At 37.5% G+C, this 26,121-nt stretch overlaps 1 protein-coding gene across 1 annotated transcript in view; it reads left to right on the top strand.

Annotated features, from left to right (window-relative positions):
- The first annotated feature begins 9,838 nt into the window (after positions 1-9,838).
- UBE2D1 (ubiquitin conjugating enzyme E2 D1) overlaps positions 9,839-26,121 on the top strand; it is a 30,749-nt gene continuing 14,466 nt past the window's right edge. Inside the window, exon 1 of the mRNA XM_041749747.1 lies at positions 9,839-10,094. Within this exon, the coding sequence (XP_041605681.1) occupies positions 10,071-10,094 (24 nt within the window). The 5' untranslated portion in view covers positions 9,839-10,070. The remainder of the gene's footprint in view (positions 10,095-26,121) is intronic.

Below are 26,121 nucleotides of genomic sequence, written 5' to 3'. Positions count from 1 at the left end.
TTCTTCCACATCCTTTTCTTTCCCTTCCTAAATAATTCAGAACTAAAACCAACAGGTAGGACCAAGCAAGTTAGGTGTCTATGCCAGAACTGGGAGAAATACAGTAGCCCAGACTAATATCAAAGCCCAGCTAGGTTGAGAAGGATATCCACATGGGGTGGGGTGAGGAAGGTGTGGTCATCAGAATTCTAATATGCCTTGTTATTACTTTCCTAGAGCAACCATAGTGAAGAATCACACACTGTGTGGCTTAAAATGACAGAAGTTAATTTTCTTATAGTTCCAGAAGCTGGAAGTCCAAAATCAAGTTTGGCTAGGTTGGTTCCCTCTGCTGGCTCTGAGGAAACAACCTTCCCCTACTTCTCTCCTAGCTTCTGGTGGTTGTCAACATACTTGGCTTTCCTTGGCTTGTGGTAGCATAACTCCAAACTTTGACTCTGTCTTCACATGGACATCCTCACTGTTTCTGTCTCCTCTGTGTCCAAATCTCCCTCTTTTTCCCTTTAAAAAGACACAAATTATTGGAGTTAGAGCCTACCCTAAATCCAGGATGATTTTATTGTGAGATTCTTAATGAATTATATCTACAAAGACTCTATTTCCAAATAAAGCCTCTTCCTAAGGTTCTGGGTGTACATGATTTTTTTGGGTAATACCATTCAACCCATAGCATCTCCCAAGACTTTTACCCTCTGGTAATTTAACAGGCTTGTGAGACCCTGAGCAGAGAAACCATCTAAGCCATACCTGGATTTCTGATTTACAGAATGAGATAATAAATAGGTTTTGTTTTAAGACACTAAGATTGTGGTAATTTGTTACTCAACAATAGAAAAATAATACAGAGAGTATCTGCAAAGGAAGGCTGCCTGATGCAAGGTATAGTGGAGTGAGGAGGAGGGCATCCTCATGGAAGACATCCCAATTTGGAGTGTTGAAATTCAAGTAGAGATAGAAGAGTGTTTATCCAGAGAGTGGCTTAGCACCGGGTATCATAGCCAAGGTGGGTGAAGGGAGCATCATTGTAGAAGGGTGGTAATGGTGACTTTTCAGAGCCTAACCAGGATGGAGAGACATTCATGTTAGAGGGCGGTGGCCCAGTAGAGAGTATTAGAATCTAAGCTGAATGAGGGGAGTGTCCATATGGGAAAGCAGACCAGTGCAGGCTTTCAGAACCTGAGCTGGTGAAGAAGATATCTGTGTAAGAGGTGGCTCAGTGCTAGTTGAGAATGCCCAATATAGGTGAGGACATCCATGGAAAAGGAAAACCCAGTTGGATTGTCAGAGAGCAAGTGGCATGAGGAAAGTTCTGATGGTGGTGCTGCCTAGGTTTGAGTATCAGAGCCAAGTGAATAGAAGACAGTATTCACATGGAGAGGCACCCCTACATGGGGTGCCAGAGCTAAGTACAGTAAGGAAAGTGACCACATTGAGGGGAGAGTAACCTAATACAATGTATTGGAGCCCAAGTGTGTCAAGAGGGCTTTCATATGGTGAGATAGACTCAGAACAGGTAGTTGGAAAAAGAATAAGATGAAAGGGGCGTCCATATGAGGGTTGCGGAGTGTGGCAGCCCAGTCCTGAGTGCTGGAGCCCAAGTGTGATAAACAGGAAATTGGGTTAGGGAATGGTGAGCTGTGGTCACAGATTAGTTATATCAGAGGAATTGACTAAATAAGCAAATATTTTTTAGTATAATGGGAGATATTGTCTTGTTAGAAAAGTGAGTTTAAAATGTGAGAAGGAAAAAAACTAGAATGAACTTTATAGTGTTGGAATTGAATTAGAGATTATTGATGTAAAGAGATAAAACTATAAATGTAAATGTTTATATATGTATATACACACATGCATATATTTACCAACTTTGTCCACGGTAAGGGTCTGAGGATAACTACACCCAATAACAATGACACACTAAATGCCCAGATTTGGGTTTCTAAATAATATTACCATTAAAAGGAAATAGAATTCCTTGATGGAAATGGCTGAGTCCAAAATCGGGAGATAAAAAGTGGAAGATTAACCTCGAGCTAGTTTTTTCTGTCAAAAAGTAAGGAAAAAAATCTCAAAGAACGAGAGGAGATAGACAGAAAGGCAAATAAGTCAGTTTGAAGGGGCTACAACTCACCAAATCTGGAATAATTGAAGCATCAAAATTAATGATGGTGATAGAATAACTGAATAAACAAGGAAGTCATGGGTCCATAGTGATATAAATATGTAAAAGAATAACTTAGCAGTTTGAGGAGGAACAGCTTACCTAGTCTCAAAGTATTCCATAAAAGGGGCGCCTAGGTAGCTCAGTGACTGAATGTCTGCTTTGGCTCAGGTCCTGATTCTAGCTAGGGTCCTGGGATCAAGTCCCGCATCAGGCTCCCTGCAAGGATCCTGCTTCTCCCTCTGCCTACGTTCTGCCTCTCTCTGTGTCTCTTGTGAATAAATAAGTAAAATCTTAAAAAAAATATATTTCACAAAATACTTATTAAAAAAAAAACAAAAAGGGTAACTTTTCTGTTAGAAGCCCCTGATACCACCTTAAATCAAGTGATCAAAATGAATATCATCATTAATAGGTCAGATTGAATTTAAAATTCATCAAGAAACATTACAGCATCACTTCTCTAATATTCCTGCGAAACATGCATAATTTAGATCTAATCATGACAAGAGATCAAATTGAAGAACATTCTACAAAGTAAATGGCCTATAATATTCAAAAGAGTCAAGGTCAATAAAGTTAGGAAAGACTGAGAAATAATTCCAGTTTGAAGAAGGCTAAAAGACAACTAAAGGCAATAGAAGATTTTGATATGAATCCTTTTGCTATAAAGAACATTCTTGGAGCAACTGGCAAAATTTGATTGGGGTCTAAGAATTAGATGGTAGTATATGTCAATATTAGTTCACTGGTTTTTGGCTCTTATGGTTATGAAAGAAATATCCTTTTTTCATTGAAATTACAAACTAGTCTACTCATGGGTGATGGAGTATCATGTTGGGAACTTACTCTAATATTGTTCAAGAAAAAGTATTTTATACTATATCTCCAACTTTTATTTAAGCATAAGATTTTGTGTTTTAAATTAGAAACTGTCTTTAGCCACAGCAATTTCTTACAAAATGTGTCTCCTGAGGCAGGGGAAATAAAAGCAAAAATGACTATCAAGACTTCATGAAGATAAAAGGGTTTTACACAGCAAAGGAAACAGTCAACAAAACTAAAAGGCAACCTGTGGAATGGGAGAAGATATTTGCAAGTGACTTATCAGATAAGGAGCTAATATCCACAATCTATAAAGAACTTATCAAACTCCACACCCAGAAAACAAACATTCTGACCAAGAAATGGGCAGAAGACATGAACAGAACTTTCTCCAAAAAGACATACAAATGGCCAACAGACACATGAAAAAAAATGCTCACCATCACTTGGCATCAGGGAAATACAAATCAAAACCATAATGAGATACCACGTCACACCTGTCAGAATGGCTGAAATTAACAACTCAGGAAAGAACAGATGTTGGCGAGGATATGGAGAAAGGGGAACTCTCTTCTCTGTTGGTGGGAATGCAAGCTGGTGCAGCCACTCTGGAAAACAGTACAGAGGTTCCTCAAGAAGTTAAAAATAGAGCTTCCCTAGGACCTAGCAATTGCCCTGCTAGGTATTTATCCCAAAGATACAAACATATTAATCCAAAGGGGCATCTGCACCTCAATGTTTAGAGTAGCAATGTCCACAATAGCCAAACTATGGAAAGAGGTGAGATGTCCATTGACAGATGCATGGATAAAGGTTAGTGTATACACACACACACACACACACACACACACACACACACACAGGAATATTACCTAGCCATCAAAAATAATGAAATCTTGCCATTTGCAATGATATGGATGGAACTAGAGGGTATTATGCTAAACAGAATAAGTCAGAAAAAGACAAATACCATATGATTTCACTTATATATGGAATTTAAGAAACAAAATAGATGAACATAGGGGAAAGGAAGGAAAAATAAAGTGAAATTTGAGAGAGAGGCAAACCATAAGAGATGCTGAACTCCAGAAAACAAACTGAGGGTTGCTGGAGGGGAGGCCAGTTGGGAGATGAGGTAAGTGGGTGATGGGCATTAACGAGGGCACTTTTTGTAATGAGCACTGGGTTCTATATGCAACTGATGAATCACTGAATTCTACCCCTGAAACTAATAATACCACTAGCAGAAATCAAGAGTCAGCTGTTTAGTCAACTGAGCTACCCAGATGTCCCCAAAAGGAAATTAACTTTAAATATAAAGATACAGGGGCAAGTGCTGGTTAAGTGTTAAGTTGGTTAAGTGTTTGCCTTCGGCTGGGGTCATGATCCCAGGGTCCTGGGATGGAGCACTGCCTTGGGCTTCCAGCTTAGTGGGAGTCTGCTTCTCCCTCTGCCTCTGCCCTTCCCTGCCCCGCTCATTCTCTCTCTTTCTCTCTCCTGCTCTCGCTCTTGCTCTATCTCTCTCTCTAGCTCTCAAATAAATAGATAAAATATTAAAAATAAATATAAAGACACAATTATATTGGAAGTCAATGGATAGAAAAAAATACCAAGTAATAAGCATCACAAAGATAGTACGACTATGTTAATATCACACAACTAGACTTTGAGACAAAATGTACAACCCCACATAAAGAGAACTTAATCTGAAAGATAAAATGATCAGTTATTAAGCAGACATAATAATCATAGATGTGTATGCATTTGACACTGGAGCTTCAAAATATATGAAGAAAATTTGAAAGAATTGAGGGGAGAAATAGACAAATCTATAGTCAGCTAGGAATTTTTATCTTTCTTCTCAGTAATTGGTTAGAATAATTGAAAATTACTAAGGACAACGATGATTTGACTTGATTAATAGTTCTGGAAATCTATCCCCAACACTTAAAAAAGTCACATTTTTTTCAAGTGCATATGGAATGCTCTCCAAGATAGACCACATGCCTGGGCATGAAAACAAGTCTCAATCAATTTCAAAAGATTGAATCTTACAGAGTATGTTCTCTGACCACAGTAACTTAGAAATTAGTAACAATATGATGCCCAGAAAAGCCCTAAATATTTAGAAATTAAACATTATAATTTTAAATGACCAAAATGAGAGCAAAAGTGAAAATTGAAAATTATATAACTGCTTGGGAAAACTTTTTGGTGGTTTCTTATGTTACTTATGTTACATATACTATTCTATAACCCAGTAATTCAAATTGTAAGGTTTTGTCTTAGAGAAATGTCAATCAACATTTGTCTATAAAATAAGATGTATAAGAATATTCCTATTAGCTTTATTTGTAATAAACCCAAACTGGAAACAACTCAAATGTTCATCTCTCTCTCTCTCTCTCTCTGATATATATATATATACACACACATATAGTGGGAGAATCTCAAAAACATTATGTAGCTTTAAAAAGTAAAACACAAAGAGTATGTATTGTATTTTCTATGCACATGACATTGAACAACAGACAAAATTGATCTATGGTGCTAGAGAGTCTGAACAGTGGTTCCTTACTCCGGTGGAGAATGAATAGAAGGGGTAACAAGGGTATTTTCTGTGATGATAGATATGCAAATGCTACCAGCTTGGGAAAGTAACTTCCCAAAGCAGCTAGTGCAATATTCCAGACTTTCTCTCTTATTTACAAGGACACTCTTATACTTGCCATATAAAAAAGAAGAGTAAGGTGGGGGGATGGGTCCCACTTTCTGAAGCACAAAAATGGTGCCTCAAAATAGCCCAAATATATCTCTCTGTAGGTGAGACTTTGTTGGTGTCTTTCAGAAGCCTCTTTGCCCCAAAATACTTCAAACTTTCCACAGCTATTTGGACCATGGTAGTCAACCCATACTTTGTTCACTAACTGACAATTTACAGCCTAGAGTAAAAAGATGATTTGCACCAAAAAGATTCTTCCTTTTGGGGAGATGAAATAGGGAGTATCAAAAAGTACTCAGCCATTTACCAGCAGGAGCAGTTACTGGGAGAGTGTCAAAAAGTTAGTATCAAAAAGTGCAAACTCAGATAACCTAGGTGGCTTAGTGGTTGAGCGTCTGCCTTTGGCTCAGGTCTGCTTCTCCTTCTGCCTATGTCTCTGCCTCTCTCTCTCTGTGTCTCTCATGAATAAATAAAATCTTTTTTAAAAAAAGTGCAAGCTCAAGCCATGTATAAGAGAAGCTAAGGAGGAGCTGGAAAAATGAGAATGGGCCAATGTGCAGAGAGAGAAGGGAGACCTCGGGAAAGGGACAGTAAGAGTAGTCAGGCTCCAGACTTGTCTTAGGGGTGTTGCAAGGGTGGGGGTGTGAGGATGGGGGACTTCCAAGTTAACTTTCAGATCCCATAAACTATTTCTATCATTCTTCCACTGTTCTATTCTCTTGGACATTTTCTTTTAAGTTACATGAGTGGATTTTTGTCCTTAATCTTTGTAATGTAGAATGTGATAGTCGTTATTGTTCTGGGCTTCCTGAAAAACTTTCCTCCACCCTCACCTTTTAGTAACAAACTCTGATCCCTGACCACATGGAAGAAAGGTGGACATATCCAATAGGCTTTTTGAAATATAAGAGTGAAACTGGAGGGACATGTGGGCTGGAAAAGATCATCATCATATAAACAAAAACAAGGAAGTATTTTTTTTCTATTTGAAGTTATTTTAATTCCAGTTAGTTAACATACAGTGTTATTTCAGTTTTGGGTGTACAACATAGAGATTCAGTACTTCCATACATCACCCTGTGTTCATCAAGACAAGCGCATTCCTTAATCCTCATCCCCCATACCCACCTCCCCTCTGGTAACTATCAGTTTGTTCTCTATAATTAAGAGTCTGTTTCTTGATTTCTCTCTCATTTCTCCCTTTGCTTGATTGTTTTGTTTCTTAAATTCCACATAAGTGAAATTATATGGTATTTGTCTTTCTCTGACTTATTTCCCTTAGCATTATAAACTCTAGCTCCATCCATGTCATTGCAAATGGCAAAATTCATTCTTTTATGGCTGAATAATATTCCACTATATATATATATATATATATATATATATATATATATATATATATATATATAAAACCTCTTCTTTATCCATTCATCATTAGTCGATGGACAGTTGGGCTGCTTCCATGTCTTAGCTATTGTAAATAATGGTGCTATAATCATAGGGGCACATGTATCCCTTTGAATTGCTGTTCTCATTTTCTTTGGATAAATGCCAAGTAAGGTGATAGCTGGACCAGAAGGTAGTTCTATTTTCAACTTTTTGAGGAACTTCCATACTGTTTTCTACAGTGACTGCACCAGTTTGCAAGAGAGTTCCTTTTTCTCCACATCCTCACCAACACATGTTGTTTCTTGGATTGTTGATTTTAGCCATTCTGACAGGTATGAGGTGATATCTCATGGTAGCTTTGATTTGCATTTCCCTGATAATGTGATGATGAGCATCTTTTCCATTTTTTCCCAAATTTTTACTTAAATTCTAGTTACTTAACACATAATGTAACATTGGTTCAGGAGTAGAATTTAGTGATTCATCCTTTACATATAACACCCAGTGATGAGCATCTTTCCATGTGTCTGTTGATTATCTAAATGTTTTCTTTGGAAAAATGTCTGTTTATGTCTTCTGATCATTTCTTAACTGGGTTATTTATTTTTGGGGTGTTGAGTTTTAAAAGTTCTTTATATATCTTGGATACTAACCCTTTATTGGGTATGTCATTTGAAAATATCTTCTCCCATTCAGTAAGTTGACTTTTGGGGGTTTACAAAATATTTATTTATTTATTCATGAGAGACGCACAGAGGCAGAGATATAGGCAGAGGGAGAAGTAGGCTCCTTGAAGGAAGCCTTATGTGGGACTCAATCCCAGGACACCTGGATCAGGACCTGAGCGAAAGGCAGACAGACACTCAATTGCTGAACAGGTGTTCAGCAGGTGTCTCAGTTGACACCCAGGTGTTTCAGTTGACACCCAGGTGTCCTAGTTGACTTTTAGTTTTATTAATGATTTCCTTCATTGTGCACATTTTTATTTTGGTATAGTCTCAATACTTTATTTTTGCTTTTGTTTCCCTCTCAGAATACACATATCTAATAAGAAGTTACTACAACTGATGTCAAAGAGGTTACTGCCTGTGTTCTATTTTAGGATTTTGATGGTTTCCTGTCTCATATTTAGATTTTTAACCATTTTGAATTTATTTTTATGTATGGTGTAGGAGAGTGGTCCAGTTCCATTCTTTTGCATCTTTCTGTCCAGTTTTCCCAGACCCATTTGTTGAAGAGATTGTCTTTTTTTCCATCGGATATTCTTTCCTGCTTTGTCAAAGATAAACTGACCATATAATTTTGGATTTATTTCTGATTTTCTATTCTGTTCTATTGATCTATGTGTCTCTTTTGGTGCCAATACCATACTGTTTTGATCACTACAGCTTTGTAATACAACTTGAAAGTGGAACTATGATACCTCCAACTTTGCTTTTCTTTTTTCAGGATTGCTTTATTTGGGGTCTTTTGTGGTTCCATACAAAATTTTAGGGTTTTTTGTTCTAGTTTTCTGAAAAATGCTGGTGGTATTTTGATAGGGAATGAATTAAATGTATAGATTGCTTTGGGTAGAATAGACATTTTAACAATATTTGTTCTCTCAAAGGAAAGTAATTTTTATAGAAAACTTCCAACATATTAGTTACTGGCACTATAAATTTTAACACCAATTAATTTTTATACATCTAGGGATTATTACATCTATTGACAGATGAAGGAACTGAGGCTTAGAGAGTTTAAAGTGGCTTAGCCTGGTTACACAGTGGGTAGCGATCAAAGGGATCAGTCTACAAAGCCCATACTTCCCCATCCACCCTGGGGCAGCCTCCCAGTTTATCAGAGTCCGCAGGAGGTCTACTTTCGAGGAAGATATTGATGATGAGATCAAGGCTTGGGATTCTGAGGCACTCCAGCTCTTGAGAAGAGGAGCTAGTGACAGAAAAAGGAAATTCAGAGAAGTTTAGGACCCAGTTACTGTGGTGCTATGGAAGATAGTGTCAGTTATGTTTTGAAAACCAAAATGATGGTCAGTTGTCAAATGGTTCAAAAACATCAGAAAGGGTGAGGAGTGAATTGGATTCAGTTAATTAGAAGTTCAAGCGTGACTTTGGTGAAAACTGGTTCTGCTTGTGTTGAAAGAAGCCAAGTTTTAATGAGCACACAAGATCCTAAGAATGCAGTGAGGAGTGTGAGTATTGAGTAGGTACTGTGAAAGGAAGGGATGGAGCCTATAGCGACGGCGAATATGAGTTTGGAGTTCCAAGGAGAAGCAGACATGCGGGATTAGCAGTGGGTAGAGGAGGTACCTTTTGAAATAGGAACTAAGGAGGTAAGTAAGGAGTCATAACCGGTATGTCTCTCTGCATTTGTGAGCAATTTAGGCGATTTGCATTTTTGAGAAGACAGTGAAGTCCACAGAAGTAAAAATAACAGGATGGCTGTATTGGAAATTCTATTGGAGATCCCTGTGTTTTACGAGCTAATTTGTTATCCCTATTTTACAGATTGGGCCCTTCAAGTTCATAATTTGATCAAAATCAAACTGCAGAAACCCAACTCATGACCGCACAGTTCTGAATCCGCGCTGGGGTTGAAGTCAGCGGTGAGTAAGCCGACGTCGCCCGGGGCGGCCGGCCAGGGACAGGGCTGGAACTACACTTCCCAGGGTGCCCGGCGGGGCGGGGCGGGGCGCGGGCAGGGAGGGCGCAGGCTCCTTCCCAGAAGCAAAAGCGGAAACAAAAGAGTCTCGCCGGCGTCCCCGCCCTCACACTCGCGCACACTCGCGCTCGGGCGCACACGGAGCAGGCACCGGCGCCCGGAGCGAGCCAGCGAGCCAGCGAGCAGCGAGCCGAGGACCCGTCGGGCTGAGCCGGCCGAGCAGTGAGCGAGTCGAGCCCGTGACGACCCTACGCCCCTCGCGCCCCGTAGCTGCCCCCAGCCGGCTGGTGTCCCCGCCGCCCTCCCTGACCCATGGCGCTGAAGAGGATTCAGAAAGTGAGTGCCCGGGCCAGGCCTGGGGCGACCGGGCGCGCTTCGGCTCCCTGCCCACGCTGACCCCGGCGATGGTCGCGAAAGACGCGCCGGGAGGGCACGGAAGGGGCCGGTGGGCGGGGAGCAGGGGGCCGGAGATGCCGGCGGGGCCAGCGGGCACTGGACAGGTGAGGTGGGAGCAGGGGCAGGTCCCGGGTGGCCCGACGGACTTGGAGGCGGGGGCCCCGCTGTGAGCTCGCGCCGGAGCTGCTCCGGGAGTCCCTGGGTGGAGATCCTCCTCCGGCTCCAGACCTTGCCAAAATCTGTTCTTCACCGTAACAACTGGATTTTGCCCTGCACTGGTCTAGTTGTGGCCCCTGTCATGCTGTGTTTTCTCCATGCCGTTTCTTAAGCCCTTTCTTTTATGTTCTTGCTTCCCCGGGCTCCCGGAGAGGGCAAGGAAGGTGTGGTGGGCCTGCAGCCTTTCTCCTCGGTGCTGTGGGTTTTTTCTTGTCCAATGCGGTTGGCTTCTGCTCAGATCCCCGGACGGGCTGGAAAAGCCCATTTGGGGCCCAGAAGCCAGGAGAAGCCTCTTGTGTCTTCTATTTTGGTGCCTCTTCTGCTGCCACTTCAGGTCACATAGCTGTAGTGAAAACATAGTTGCTGATACACAACAAGATGACCTCCTGGCTGTGATTCATCGTGAGTCAAGCCAAACAGGTTTTTTTTTCCCCCTCATGATAAACTTACATATAAAGTTCGAGACACAACAGAAACTACCACAATTTAAGTTGTTTGATGCTTTGACACATGAGTATAGAATGAGGAGGAAATGTATATATTCATTCAACAGATATTTATCCATCCCAAAGGATTGCCTTCTCTTGCATAATACTGTATTGCTACTGTTTCAGATGTGAACATCTTACAAAATTGAGGTTGGGGCATTTTTTTTTTTCTGTTCACTTTTATTTCTTGTTGGGTTATGGGTCTGTTCACTGACACAAGTTTTAAAAAGGTTTATAGTTATATGGAGAACGTTGAGAATTTATTTTTAAAGGGGGAGGTGTTTCAGCAAGTTAAGCCAATAACAGACAGCTGTCTTATAAATAATTTTGGGAAGAAATCAATGCTACAGAAAATATTTATTAACCTTTTAAGGCATGAACTGATGGAAATATATACATTGTGTTCTCCGTCAGTACTGGCGTCATCTTCTGGTACAGAGGACAGCAACTTCCAGGTCCAGCCTTTTTTGTTGTTTTTCTTCAAACATTGAATTTGTAGAATCCTGGTTTTTGTGTGTGTGCGTATACCACTTGAGGGTCTTCTCACCATAAAACATAAAGCTAACAATCCCCAATTATTGATTGTTTTCTGATTTGAAGATAATGCAATTACACATTCAAAATTACCCTAATTTTGAAGCCCTAATCAGCATCTTTGCCATGCCTTGTATGCTTATTAATAATATGTAATCTTGGCTTACATTTGATTTGAAAAATACACATGTTCCAAAGAAGTTTTAAAATTCCATTTCCTTCTTTCCTACTTGGGAGGATTCTTCACAAGACTTGGCTTATAAAATAGGTTTTAAATAATGTAGAATTTGTCCACAGTAAGTAGGCATTCAAAGAAAATGGACACTATTTGTAAATACTTTGCTGGGCAATTGTCAGTCATCATGCTGAACCAATGTATTTGGCTTATATCTATAATCTGGAATACACTCAAATCATATTTTTATTAGCTGTTATTAGTTTATAACAGAATTGTCTGGTAAAAAAAAATCACATAGAATTGATTTAGGCCTGTAACAAATTGATATTTTGGAGCATAAATTGAGGATCCCATAACATCCGATCTCTGTATGCCAGTCTTTGGCTTTCCTTTTCTGTTATCAGAAAAGTTGACTTGCACAAATCTCCTTTCCACTAATCACATGTTCATATCATTCCTTCACACTTTAAGGAGTGTTATTTTGTTTGATTCTCCACTTCTCCTTTTCACACATTCTTGATTAAAAGCCAATTCCAAGTAAGGTGTGCTGTTTGCCTTATGAACAGTTACAAAGTCTTCTTTGGTATCATTGGTATATAAATTCGTATCTGAATCCTGCGTATTCCGAGGAAAGAAGATACATATTAACTTTTGGCCTTTCTTTTTAAATATATTAAAATAACTGTCAGATACCTTCCAGGTCATTGGGTTGTGCATTTCTTGTACCTAAAGTGTCAGACCTTAAAGCTGTGAGGAACCTCAGAGAATTGCAATTTGGAGTTGAGTGGAGGGCAGGGGCAGGGGGCCAGCTTCCAGGGTAGTGTATCAGAAATATCTGTGGGACATTTTCAGACTGTCCCCACTGCTGCAAATGGAGAGATGGGGAATCCCCCAGATGGACTGGAGTGGAAAGAAGGTTGAGAACCACTGACTGTAGGCCGTAGTCCATTCTTATTCAAAGAAGGAACCTGAGGCCTAACCTGAGGCCTGGAGTGAAGGAGTGCTTTGTCCAAGTTAATCTCTGAAAAAGTCACTTGGCATATTTAAGAATGTCTTAAAAAGTTTGTGACTTCACATTTTTCACTTCATATGAAAAGGTTAAAGATGACTGAATTAAAATTATATTTATATACAAAGCATGTAGATACCAGTGCTTAAAATCGATTTTATTTTTTTATACTAGAGTATGCTAAATCATTTAATACTCTTATTTAGACATCCAGTGTCAGTTTTGCATTTCAGCTCATAAATTTACACACCCATGCCCTATTTTTAGATACAGGGAAGATGTTATCACAGTCACCTAAATCACTAAAGGGAAAAGTTCAAACAAAGTCTGAGGAGAGACACCTAAAATATGTTTGAAAAAAGAGGATAGTTTTTCAGATGGGCATCTTTTATTTTCTAGAATTATTTTTTAAATGTTTCTTTTATCAGTGCTATTTTTAGTCCTTGATAAACTTGTTTTGGAAATCACTTTTAAAATTATGAATGTTGTATCATAATACTGAATGTTTTGAAAACCAGGGGGAAAAAAAAGGGAGATCCTAATATAGTCATTAGGATCAATGATACAATAATATATCATTTGTATATTTACTTCTAGATTTTTAAAATTTGATAAATTGAAGTAATGATCATTATACTAACATGTTATGATAGGCTTTATTGCCTTTTTGGTCTTTTGAAAAGTGAAACAAGCATTTTGTTTTATAAATATAGCAACACAGATAACTATTCCTTAGTGTACAGTTCTGTCCTCAAAATGGAATATTTGCTTTTTTAATAATCAATTTGACTTAAATATATATAGATAAACAGATTACAGTACAAATTTATAAATGTTTTGAGCTGCTGAATTTTTTGATTTGTACAATTCCACATTAAACTCTTTACATCAGTCTAGAAAACCTTGAGGATACTTAAGAAAATAACCCAGCTCTCTGTGGATAGAGCATCAAAGAGAAGAAGATCCGGTTTTTATTTCTGGCTCTGTGACTTAACTAGCTTGTTTCTCTATACATACAATGATACTGCACTAAGTACATCCAGCATGTGTAATATGTACTGGTTACTCTATGAAAGATGCTATTCTAAGTGTCTGACATATATTAATTGATTTAGTCCTTAGTGGGCCCAAGAGGTAGAAATGATTGTTATCCCCTTTTTATAGATGATGAAACTAAGACACAGAAATGTTGGGTAATGTACCAGAATCATGTATCTAGTAAGTGGCAGTGCTGGAATTTGAAACCAGATAGCTGGCTTCAAATTCCATGCTCTTAACCATTTTAGTACATGGCTTTTCTTATCCAAATGGACTCATATCTATTGTATTTAAATTGATAGACCTATAGAGTCAAATGAGTTTATGGATATTAGTGCTTTGCCAACTGGACAGTTCTATACACATGTAAAGTGGTATTATAATTAAGACTTTGGCATATTTAATCATGGGTCATTCAGTGTGTTGATTGTGCATTGTAAATCTCTGCTCTGAAGTAATGTACACTGGATCGTTAAACATGGTAAATGAATGATACAGTTTTGTTTGTTTTGTTCTATCACTTAAGATTTCTCCCCTTCAAAAGGATTTAGAAAAATTGTAATTTAGAAATGTTCTGTCAAAGTATCATTTCATTGTGAAGTTTTCTTTTGAGAAAACTATGAATTAATACAGCTATTTAGTTCTTCTAGTGGCTTTGAATAGCAGTCGACTGTTCAGATTGTACAAATGTTAGGAAGACTTGCAGATTACAAGATTATCTAAGATTCCAGATTGTTTCAGTAAAAAAGATGTAACTTTAACAAAATTTTTTTAAAGGAAGAACACAATATTTATGCTTCATGGTAGATGAAGTGGTTTGCCTTGAGATGAAAGGAAGAAAGTGTTCTTTTTCTAACAAGCCACCGTGTGAATTTTTCTGCTTTTAAATCTTTGTAATTAAGCTCAATCTTCCTCCTTTTGCCCTGGTATCATGTATTTTTCCTTCTTCATCACAAGAGGTGTAAAAAAACAAGATAACCTATTGTAGTTTAAGAGTTCTGAGGTTCTTTCTCTGTGGAAATAAATAGCATAGATCTATATAAGGCCGTTTATGCCTATTTTAGGAAGCCAAACACATATTATTATTATAAAAACCAACTTAGCAGGATGTGGGATTGCCCCCAGTATAGCATCCTTACTTGCTTTAGTTCCCTGAAATTTATATAGAAAACATATTTAATGAGTGCCAGTAATCAAAATAATAGACTGGATACTTTCCATCGAAATGGAATTAATGGTTGTGTATAATGTATTAGCTCTCTTCCCTTCCCACTTCTTTTTAAAAGTGGTTGAACTGATACTATGTTTAATTAAAAACAGGTATGGAGATACATGTTCTCTTAACCCTATCATGCTGGAATAAAAGATGTAGAGTATATAATCTAGATTTTTAGGGGATGGGAAAGATCCTCAGACCACCTCCGAACGTCTGTCTGAAGGCAAAACAGGTTCTATTTCTAGCCTGTCTTGGTCGAGAGATGGCCTCTTAGAAGCTTAGGTTCCTCTGCATTTTTCTGGTTCTAGGATGAATCTGTAAAGGTTTGAGTCACACACATTAGACAGTTTTTAGAGGCTACTATGTTCCAGGAGTTGTCCTTAGTATGAGGAGGAAGCTACCATCCTGAAGCTTACAGTTTAGTGCTACCCATCCTCTCTCTGTTTCTTCCACTTGAGTTTTTTTGTGGCTCTTCTCCTTCAGTGATACCACATTGCTTATTAGATGCCCAGTCTGCCCTTTCAGATTTATGAAAGCCTTTCCAACAGGGATGAGGTTGGGGTATTGCTTCCTTCACCTTAAACTTCCTTAGTTGTACAAATAATGTGATGATTCTCAATCCAGGTGACCACCCTCCTTATGTGAGCAGAATTTGGATTTCTTTAGAGGGAACCAAACAGACCTGATGGCCTGGGTTCATTGTTCTCCAAACCAGTAAAACCCTGGCCTGTGTTTATGATTCTCCCAAATGTCGATATGTTGTATTTTCATTTAAGTGTTAAAAATTTTTTAAAAATTAAAAATATTTCCTAATTTCCCTTTTGATTCTTCTTGAACCCTTGAGTTATTTAGAAGCGTATTATTTATTCTCCCAGTATTTATGATTTACAGATAGCACTCTGTTATTGATTTCTAAGTTAATTCCATTGTCCGTGAAGAACTTGTTATTTGACTCCTTTTAAATTTTTGGGACTTGGAAAAATAAATAAATAAATAAATTAATTAATTAATTAATTAATTAATTAATTTTTGGGACTTGTTTTATGGCCCAAAATATGGTCTGTATGTTTTACTTGCATAATAATGATGCCATTCAGGCGCTCAACATAGCTTTTGAATGAAAGTGTTTAATAATTTCTAGGATTCATTTTGCCAGTTTCTGGTTGGTGTCTTTAGAGCCTAGGTTATTTCTAAGGAATGAATGCCAAACTAAGGTTTATACCTTCCCAGTGTCTTCCTGTATGTACTTTTATGAGCTTCCTGAACTGGGGTGATGAAACCAGTTTAGTGGGTCACAAACAGCATTTTAAAAAAATGAAATATAAAATATTAATGCTTTAGGTATAATAAGGTTAATACTGTTTCATGAAACTTTTATATATTTATATCCCTCTGTGTATATGTGTACTCAGTTGTGATGTATGTAATCCTGGGTTATTTTGTTATGAATTGCTATAAGGAAAATTCAGAAATCACTGTTCCATAACATAAGATCCATAGATAAAATAAATATAAAAAATACATGCCACATGTCCATACATATATATATGCATGTATGTATGTATATATAGAGAGTGCAAATGAACATATATACACACACAAACAGGTACACACTCATATACATAATGTCAAATGTAGCCTTGGAAACAGATCTATTTGATAAAAACTGTCAGTGCTCATTGTTTTCTACTAAAAGTTGTTGCTTTTTACAGTGATTGATGTACACCACAATATTCAAGAATAGTTCTGGGTGATACAAAGACTAATTGACTTATTCTGTGAAGACTTATTAAGTTCCTACCATATACCAGTTATATGGGATAGAAATGTAAGAAGTGATATTTAATGACAAATATTTGATAAATATTGAAAAATATGTTTGTCTTTTAAGTAGATTTTAAGAAATAGGCTGCTAGCTTTTATCATTTCATCTTTTTTCCTGAAGCATCGTCTTTCTTGATTACTCTGAAGTAAATAGTAGCTTTTGATAATGTAGCATTGAAAATGCTGTGTGTTGTGTGTCAAAATTCTATTATGCATTTTGAAAAGTTGTACATAATTTCCAATCATGTTTTTCTTGCCTCTCAGTGTCTTTGATCACAAACACTCCTTATAGCTTACGGAGTAGTGCTCATTTCTAACCTTTTATAAAAATAAGCTCACAGGAAAAGATAAAAAGAATGCCTTTTCATTCCCTTACTCGTCACACTTCTGTTTCTCTTGAGCACAGCTGAAACTGTGCAAATGGCCTTAATTCGAGTGCTGGAGCATTGTTGGCTCCAATGTTGATTGAGAATAATGGGCTCTAGTTACTACAGCCTTGAGGTGAGTATTGTTTTGGTCCCGGAGAGTGCTGGAGTGGAAGTCAGATGGTCTGAGCCTTTGTTCTAGCTTTGGCTTTGTGACCTTGGCCAAGAAACTCATAGTTTTTAATTTTTAATTTTCTTTATGTAGAAGTGTTATGCCTTGAACTAGATAATTTCTGTGGTCCTTTCTGATTTATAATTTTAGGCACCCCTAAATAATGTTATTTGCTTTTTGTTTTGTTCAACTAACAGTAAAAATGGTTACGAAAACAAATATTGAGCAGTGGCACAGTGCTCTGCTGCTATATGAAACTTGAATTAAAATTCTATTTACTTTGAGGGGATCCCTGGGTGGCGCAGCGGTGAGGGGATCCCTGGGTGGCGCAGCGGTTTGGCGCCTGCCTTTGGCCCAGGGCGCGATCCTGGAGACCCGGGATCGAATCCCACGTCAGGCTCCCGGTGCATGGAGCCTGCTTCTCTCCCTCTGCCTATGTCTCTGCCTCTCTCTCTCTCTGTGACTATAATAAATAAATAAAAAAATTAAAAAAAAAATTCTATTTACTTTGAGATGTCAGAATTGAAATAAATGTTGGCATCTTAATGTATAAGATTAATGAGTCTTTTAAGATGTCTTACTCTTTGATTAAAAAGCAGTTATTTGTGATGCAAATAAGATATATTTCTGTTTTTGTAGCAGTATCATAACAAGCTTTTCTGATTCCATTTAGCTTCCATCTGTTTCACAGGTGTCTTTATACTTTAAAGACTGTTTTATCCACATATTTAGAAAACTGCCTTATACAACTACCTTACATGTAGTAGATTTTTTGAATTCTGGTTAATGCATTTATGCAGTACCTTCTATATGTAAGGCGTATACAAAATGAAGTGAGAAATATGGAAAAGTGATATAAAACCAGTATTATCTAAGAAATTTAAAACTATTAAGGTTAAGGAAAATACCATAAGAAAAATATAACGCACTTTGAACAGAAAGAGTCAAAAGTAGGAAAGGCCAAATTTCATTGGGAAGATCAGGAAAAATTCTATGGAGAAGATGAAATTGGATATAGGTTTGGAAGAAAGCACAGCATTTTTAAAAGACAGGATTTATTTATAAAGGAAGGTACAGAATTGAAGGTACCAGAAAGTACTTGTCTTGTTTAGGAATGAAAAGATAGTCCTGCTTTTGGGAAGTATTTGGGGGAATAGTAGACATAAAAGTTCATACTGTGGAGGGCCTTGAAGACCCATACTGAGAAATGTGCCCTTAATGCAGAAGTTTGAGGAAGCCGTTAAAGTTTTTTGAGTTAAGGAAGTAATGTTCTTAATCATATTTTTAGGTATGCATTCTTGCCCTCATAGAATATAAGAATGTTTACCATTTGTGATTACAAATCTGATGAATGTCATGAAAAGGGGAGTATAGAGTACTCTGGGAAGATGCCTGGACCCTTTGAAGGGTTCAAGGAAAACCTTAAGAAAATGTTTAAGATGAGACATAAAGGTAAAAGTAGATAAAGCCAGTGAGTGTGGGGGGTGGGGTTGGGGAGGAGGTGCTTAGTAGTCTTCTATTGAAAAGGAAACTAGGGACAAGATAGCATTTTGGGGACTTTAAGTTATGACTGGTACAGAGAGTATTGGAAGAAAATGATTGCAGATACAAGGCAAGAGAGAAGGAGTCAGATGCTAGAACGCCTATAAGCCATTGTAAGGATTTAAAAATTTTCTGTTAAGGCTAATAAGAAATAATGAAAGCATTTGATATGGTACTTTGAGAAGATGATTTTGAATACAATGTCTTGGTAGAGGAATAGGACAAGTCAGTGAAGACATTGCATTTGTTCAAGTGAGATCCAAAGAGGGTCTGACTAGGATGGTAGCAGAGGACAGTTGGAAAGAGGGTTATGTGAGAAAAATTCTAAGGTGTTTCGACCACCTGGTGTTTTTGAGTTGGTCTGACCCACACATGTCTACCTCTGCTTGGCCTTTCAAATCAGATCTTTGAGGCTCAATAGTCAAGGCAGTCTCTTCAGAATCCTTCTACCCAATCTGTTCTCAGATACTTCAGTAGTGTCTTCCTAGTTTGAAAGTTTGGCTTCTGGGAATGTCTCTTTTTGCTTCTCTCAGACTTTTTTGCCCTTTGGGCCTCAGTTTTTCTATATCCTGGAACTGTTCGAGTTGGAGAAATTTGGACATTCTGAACAACTTGGTACTGATTAATGTGAGGAGGTAGAAGGGTAGGGTGGGACATGAAGGGAAGAAGGAATCACATGGTGATTCTAAGGTTTAGAGTTTGGATTACTGGAAAAAAGTATATTTTTATGATAATACTTCATAAAATAGATGAAACACAATTTTTACTGGGATACTTTGGGTTTGTCTAAGATACATTCTTACTTATATACTTCCTATGATGGAAATATATATAAAGGAGGTGACCAGAAGTCTTCTCTTTAAGAGGAAGCTATGTTTTAAACTAGAGGCAAGATAGTATTTTGGGAAATTGAAAGTCATTACAGCTTCTTAAAACACTGGGGAAAAGTGGTTGCAGATCTGAGACACTGGGTAAATACTGTCCCTAATCTTGACCTCAAATGTTTATTCTAAATTGTATTCTTTATAGTTCTGATTCAAAAATACTATTTTGATGCAGCAAAGTCAGTGGCGTCATGGCTTTCTTCATCTTCTTTTGTGTAGAATTTAGCTGCATTATTATTATTATTATTAATTTATTTTTTAATAGCCTTTACCAGAGATGTCTAATCCAAAGAGGTGGTGAAGCAGCTAGGACCAGTTTGTTGAAGTGAATTTGGTTCCTATAACTTGATTAATTGGATATTATCAGCATTTTGAAGCCTTCCAGGAAGAATCTACATGGTTAAAAATAAAGCTGTTCTTTAATTCAAGGGCTTAAAGAGGTTCTGTATTTGGAGACCTTTCTGACGATTGTTTGATATCTCTCTATTGGAATAGCTCTAGTCAGCTGGATAAGGAGATCAGAGTCTGAACTGTAAGCCCATGAAATGTTTACAGATAAACCAAATATAGCTCATATATCCCTTTAGAGACAACATCAAATCTGATTCCAGTAAGAATCAGTGTCTTGTTTTAGGAGTTTTGAGGTAAAGATGATTGTGTCACATAAATTAATTGTCTGTTGAGCCAGGATTTTTGAAATAATGCTTTCATATGCTTTGGATTCAGTAATTTAGATTTTTGACTGTAAATCAGTCCCTATGCACAGGCAGTTTAATGTCCTTCACACATCCAGTGGAGTGTATATTATATCTGTTATAGAGATTTAGACCATCTGAATGTTGAAGCTAGAGAACAGCAAAGCATTTTTCAGCCTGGTCAGCATAATTTTTTAGAGAGTATTTACTGCATAGTGTCATATTAGGTGTGGTGGTAAATAAGGCAGCTCTGACTTGTTAGTTTTCATTCTCTACTGTTGAGATTGGACTGTTACCCTTCTGGGAGTTGAGAGATTAATGCAGGCCTCTCTTCTCTTACATTCCCTTCTTTGTTTCCTTTTATTTGCTTACTTTCTTTGAATTAGGCTACCTCATCTACTTTTAGATTTTAAGTTCCCTAGAGGCAGGGTCTGTGTCTGGGTTGGTTTTAGGGAGAACACTCAGCATATTGTGGGGGAGTTATAAACATACCATCTGTGCCAATTTAAAATTCAGTTTTAGATCTCTTAGTACTTTCCTTTGTGTCTATTTGATTATAGAAATCTGAACTAGAATAGAGGTGCTTAGCCATGTAAAGCTATATAAATCCATTAAGTATACATTTTTGTGGACTTACAATGCTTCTATAGTTCCAGTCAAAATATAGGATAATATCTTGTAACCTACCTTTCATTATTTTACTTATACTTTTATTTATTTTTTTGTAAAGATTTTATTCATTTACTCATGAGAGACACAGAGAGACAGACAGAGACAGAGACACAGGCAGAGAGAGAAGTAGGCTCCATGCAAGGAGCCCTACGCGGGACTCGATCCTGGGACTCTAGGATCACAACCTGAGCCAAAGGCAGGCTCCAAATCACTGAGCCACCCAGGGATCCCCTATGTCTTATACTTTTATTTTGAAATTTAAATACCCTAGTTCTTTTTTTATATGAGTATTAACCACATTAGAAGAGAAAATTGTTTTGTCTGGGGCATACTTTAATCAGTTTGATGATACTTATTGCCTGATCTGTGTTTAGGTGTAAGGTTGGTTTGTTTTAATCTTACTTTGTCTCAAAGGAGAAGGACATTGGATCAACTATGTATTTCAATTTTCGATTTTAAAAGTGAAAATGAAATACACATTCTGCACACACACACAGTGTGTCTACTATAATGAGTTCTTTTCATATATGGATTTATAACTAGCCTCACTGTTTGATAGGCATCTGGTATCTTACAGGATTTCTACATTTTTCTGTTAAGTATGTTCCTGGCAGTAAACTTGCTGGGTCATTGAGTATTCTAGTGTTCACCTTTGGTAGTGAATGTCAAACTTTCCCTCATCCACCAGCAGCATGAGAGTTCCAATTGCATCACATTTTTGCCAACACTTACACTTTTTTCTGGCTTTTTCATTTTAACCATTCTGTTGGGTTTTTAGTGGCATAGCATTTTGGTTTTAATTACATTTCCTTGAAGCCTAATGAAACTGAGCTCCTTTTCATTTGTATAGTCTTTCTCTCTTTTTCTTTCTTTTTTTTTTTATGGTAGCATCTTTTATAAAATGTCTATTCAAGTCTGCCTTTTAAAAATTGATCTATAGATAAAGTTTTTACATATTTGGTATGGGTCTTCTGTCAGATATATGTATTGCAAATATTTTCTCCTATTTGATGGCTTGCTTGCCTTTTTTTTTTTTTTAACTTTTTTTTAAAATTTTTATTTATTTATGATAGTCACACAGAGAGAGAGAGAGAGAGGCAGAGACACAGGCAGAGGGAGAAGCAGGCTCCATGCACCGGGGGCCCGACGTGGGATTCGATCCCAGGTCTCCAGGACCGCGCCCTGGGCCAAAGGCAGGCGCCAAACCGCTGTGCCACCCAGGGATCCCGCTTGCTTGCCTTTTAACTCTTCTAGTGTGTCTTTCAATGAACAAGTGTTCTTGATCTTAGTCAAGTGCAAATTTTTCATTTTTTCTCGTATGGGTAGTGCTCCTCCAAGGTCATGAAGTCATTTTGTGTTTTCTTTTAAAAAACATTATTGGGACACCTGGCTGGCTCAGTCAGTGGAGCATGGGACTCGGTCTCAGGGTTTGAGTTTGAGCCCATGTTGGGTGTATTTTTATTTAAAAATAAAAATAAAACCTTAAAAAAACACATAGAAGTGTTATTTTATCCTTCATATTTAAGCCTATGATCTATTTAGAATTGATTTTTGGATAAGATTTGAGGTGAGGGAGGTCCAGGTTTATTTATTTTTTTTTACCATATGGATACCCAAATGACCATCTATTGAAAAAAATTTTTCTTTTCCTCCACTAGAATGCCACTGACTTCACTTTTAATTTTTGAATGCTAAGTTTGCCATTGTTTTCATTCCATTTGCAATGCATTGACAAAATAAGTGCTCACGGTCGACTCAGATGTCAAACACCATCACTTTTGCTTCCTCATCAGAAGTGCTATTTGTTTATCAAAAACAGTGATAATCCTATTGTCCATTTCTTTAATGTGCAACTAACTGTCCACAGTGAAGCTTTGTAGAGCCCTAGGGAAGCACCACACCATTGAAGTATGTGAAAGACATCCTCTGGATTTGGCTTATGCCCTGTGTGGCAAAATGCAGCAGCCCTGACTGCTACTTGTAATAACTAGCAAATACAAAAGAAAAAAGAAACAACAAAAAAATTAACTTTTCTGTGCTCTAGCAATCCACTTTTTTGCACATAAGGGTTACTTATATTTAAGTACAGTATTGTAGAGTGCCACAGGTTTAAAGGGTTGGGGTAGGAAGTATCTCTGAGGCAAAATATGTGGCTTTTTAGAATTTACTAGATCTTATAACCTTTTTTCTAATGTTTCATATTGTGTGTGTGTGTTTTTAAAGATTTATTTATGAGAGACATAGAAAGGCAGAGACATAGGCAAAGGGAGAAGCAGGTTCTTGTGGGGAGCCTGATGGTGGGACTCAATCTCAGGACCCTAGGATCATGACCCAAGTCAAAGGCAGACACTCAACTACTGAGCCACCCAGGTGCCCCAATATTTGTGTTTATTTTTTATTTGGAAGGTAATTTGGGTCAGTCAAGATATTTCATGCCAGTCCTTACTAGATCACACTTCTGTCCTAGGAAAAACTCTCTAGAACTCCTTAGAGTGTTCTAAATTTGAATAAATACATTCAGAAGGTGACCCTTGAAGTGTATAGCTATTCTTACAGGTATTTTCTTGGAGATACAGTTACCTCTAAGTTTCTAATAATCCAGAAGACCTCTTTCCTATACATTTTAAACTATATCTTATGAAATTATTTTTTTCTGCAAATCAGTTCTCCTCGAATTTCATGTGTCAGTGTAATCATCAACAAATATGTTGGACTAGTGACTTAGGAGGATTATTATTAGTGTCATAATTTGATACCACTACGTCTTTAAAACATTGGGAGGGTAGAGTTGGGATGAGAGTATAAAAACAGAGTCATGATCCCTATTAGAAAAGATATGGAAATGCTTAATAAACTTCTGTAATTAGTCAACTGGTTAAATTGGTCATGGGACAAAAAAAAACCCAAAACCAAAAAAATTGTCTATGCCATGAACTGCAGCCCTGTTTCTGGACAGCTCTGTTACCACAGATTGCCAGTGTTTGGAAGATAACTTTACTTTAAAACTGATCAGCTCAGCACAAACTCCTAACTCCTCCTGAAAAAGCAACTAAAAGCTATATATCCTAACAGTAGGTCAGCAGCATCCTAAATAAACAGTAAGGGTGGAATATTTAGAGTTTTGAGGTCTTCTAAACCAGAAAAACCAAAACCAAAATTTGTAACTAGAATTTTCTATGGCTTTGGCTACTTTGCTAGAATGTCATACATTCTGTAAATTGAAAATAATTGTGGCAGTAGCATGAGTTTTTAACATTTTAATGATTAATATTCTTTTGAGATTCATTTTTAGGTTTAATTATATATTACTTAAAGGGCCATCCCAGTGTTTCTAAGTGAACTGCACTATTCTCTCTTAACACCAGTTATTATGATATTTTTTATTAAATGCTATCTGCATACCAACATAAGGGAGTGATTCTGATCCTCTTGTCAAATCTAATTATTTGTATTTCTAAGAACATTGAAATTTGAAATGTCTATTCCCTGCTGATCATGTTATTCCTTAAATTTTATTGATTAACTCAAATATCACACACTTATATAAAAGGCATTGTGCTAATAAGTATTGTGGAGGAATCCATGAATAAAATGCATTAAAGTCCTGGTTTAAAAAAAAGCTTTCTGGTAGAAGAGGAAAGGGAGGGAAGAAATTTGGTATATATTAAGCATCTTATTATACATACCAGGTATTGAGGTAGGTACTTTTGTGTTGTTGGGTATTTTTTTTTTTTAAGATTTTTTTTTTTTTAAAGAGAGTGAACAAGTCAGTGAGGGGAGGGGTAGAGGGAGAGGACCTCAGGCAGATTGTGTAGTGAGCATAGATCCTATGGTAGGGCTCGATCTCAAACCCTAAGATCATGACCTGAGTCCAACGCTTAACTGACTGAGCCCTTCAGGTGCCCCGGTACTTTTGTGTTTTCATTCATTTGTCAATATAGTTCTTCAGGGTTATCAGTGATGTCCAGAAGAGGTACTTTGAGACTCAAAGAGGTTAAGTTGCCCATAGTCACACAGCTAGGAAGGGTTAGTGCGAGACCAGATTTTACCCAAGTCTGACCCCAAAACTTATGTTTTTAAAGTGGCTGTTGAGAAGATGACCACTGTTAAGGAGAATGGGTATAATTTGGGAATAGGGAACTAGTTTTTGGAGAAAAAAATTACAAAGGCCAGAGAATTTAGCCATGTAATATCGAAGTAATCAGGTGAAACCTGACTATATGTCTCTCAAACTTTTTGGTCTTAGGACCTCCTCGTATTAAGTGTTGAGGGGATTGCCTAGGTGGCTCAGTTGGTTAGGTATCCAACTCTTTGATTTCAGCTCAGGTTGTCGTCTTGGATTCATACTTGGAGTTCTCTCTCTTGCCCTCTGCCCCTCCCCTTGCTTGTGTGCTCTCTCAAAAAAAAAGTATTTAGGACTTCAGAGAGCTTTTTGTTTGTATGGATTATATCTATTAATATTTACCATATGAGAAACTAAAACAAATTTAGAAATAGTAATTTAGAAATAACAAAATTATTATGTTAACATAAATAATATTTTTATTAAAAGTACCTTTTCCAGGGGCTCCTGGGGCTCAGTTGTTAAGTTTCTGCCTTCAGCTCAGGTCATGATCCTGGCATGGTGGAATCAAGCCCCACTTCAGGCTCCCTGTTTCGGGCAGGGAGACTATTTCTCCCTTTCACTCCATCCTCCCATGCTCTCTCTTTCTCTTTCAAATAAATAAATAAAATCTTTAAAAAAAGAATAACTTGGGATCCCTGGGTGGCGCAGCGGTTTGGCGCCTGCCTTTGGCCCAGGGCGCGATCCTGGAGACCCGGGATCGAATCCCACATCAGGCTCCCGGTGCATGGAGCCTGCTTCTCCCTCTGTCTGTGTCTCTGCCTCTCTCTCTCTCTCTCTCTCTCTCTGTGACTATCATAAATAAATAAAAATTTAAAAAAATTTAAAAAAGAATAACTTTTCTAAAACAACCAAGAAGTGGCATTGTTTTACATATGTTCAGATCTCATTATGTCAGGCTTATAGAAAATAGTTGAATTTTCACATCTGCTGAGGAATTCAGTCTGTTAAAATATCACGTTATATAACTAGAAAACTCTACTGTATACTCATTGAGAGTGAAAAAGGTAA

Source organism: Vulpes lagopus, chromosome 3 (assembly GCF_018345385.1).
Source record: "Vulpes lagopus strain Blue_001 chromosome 3, ASM1834538v1, whole genome shotgun sequence".
NCBI classification, from domain to species: domain Eukaryota; kingdom Metazoa; phylum Chordata; class Mammalia; order Carnivora; family Canidae; genus Vulpes; species Vulpes lagopus.
Note: the sequence above shows the minus strand (reverse complement) of the source record. Positions and strands in the feature narration are given on the sequence as shown.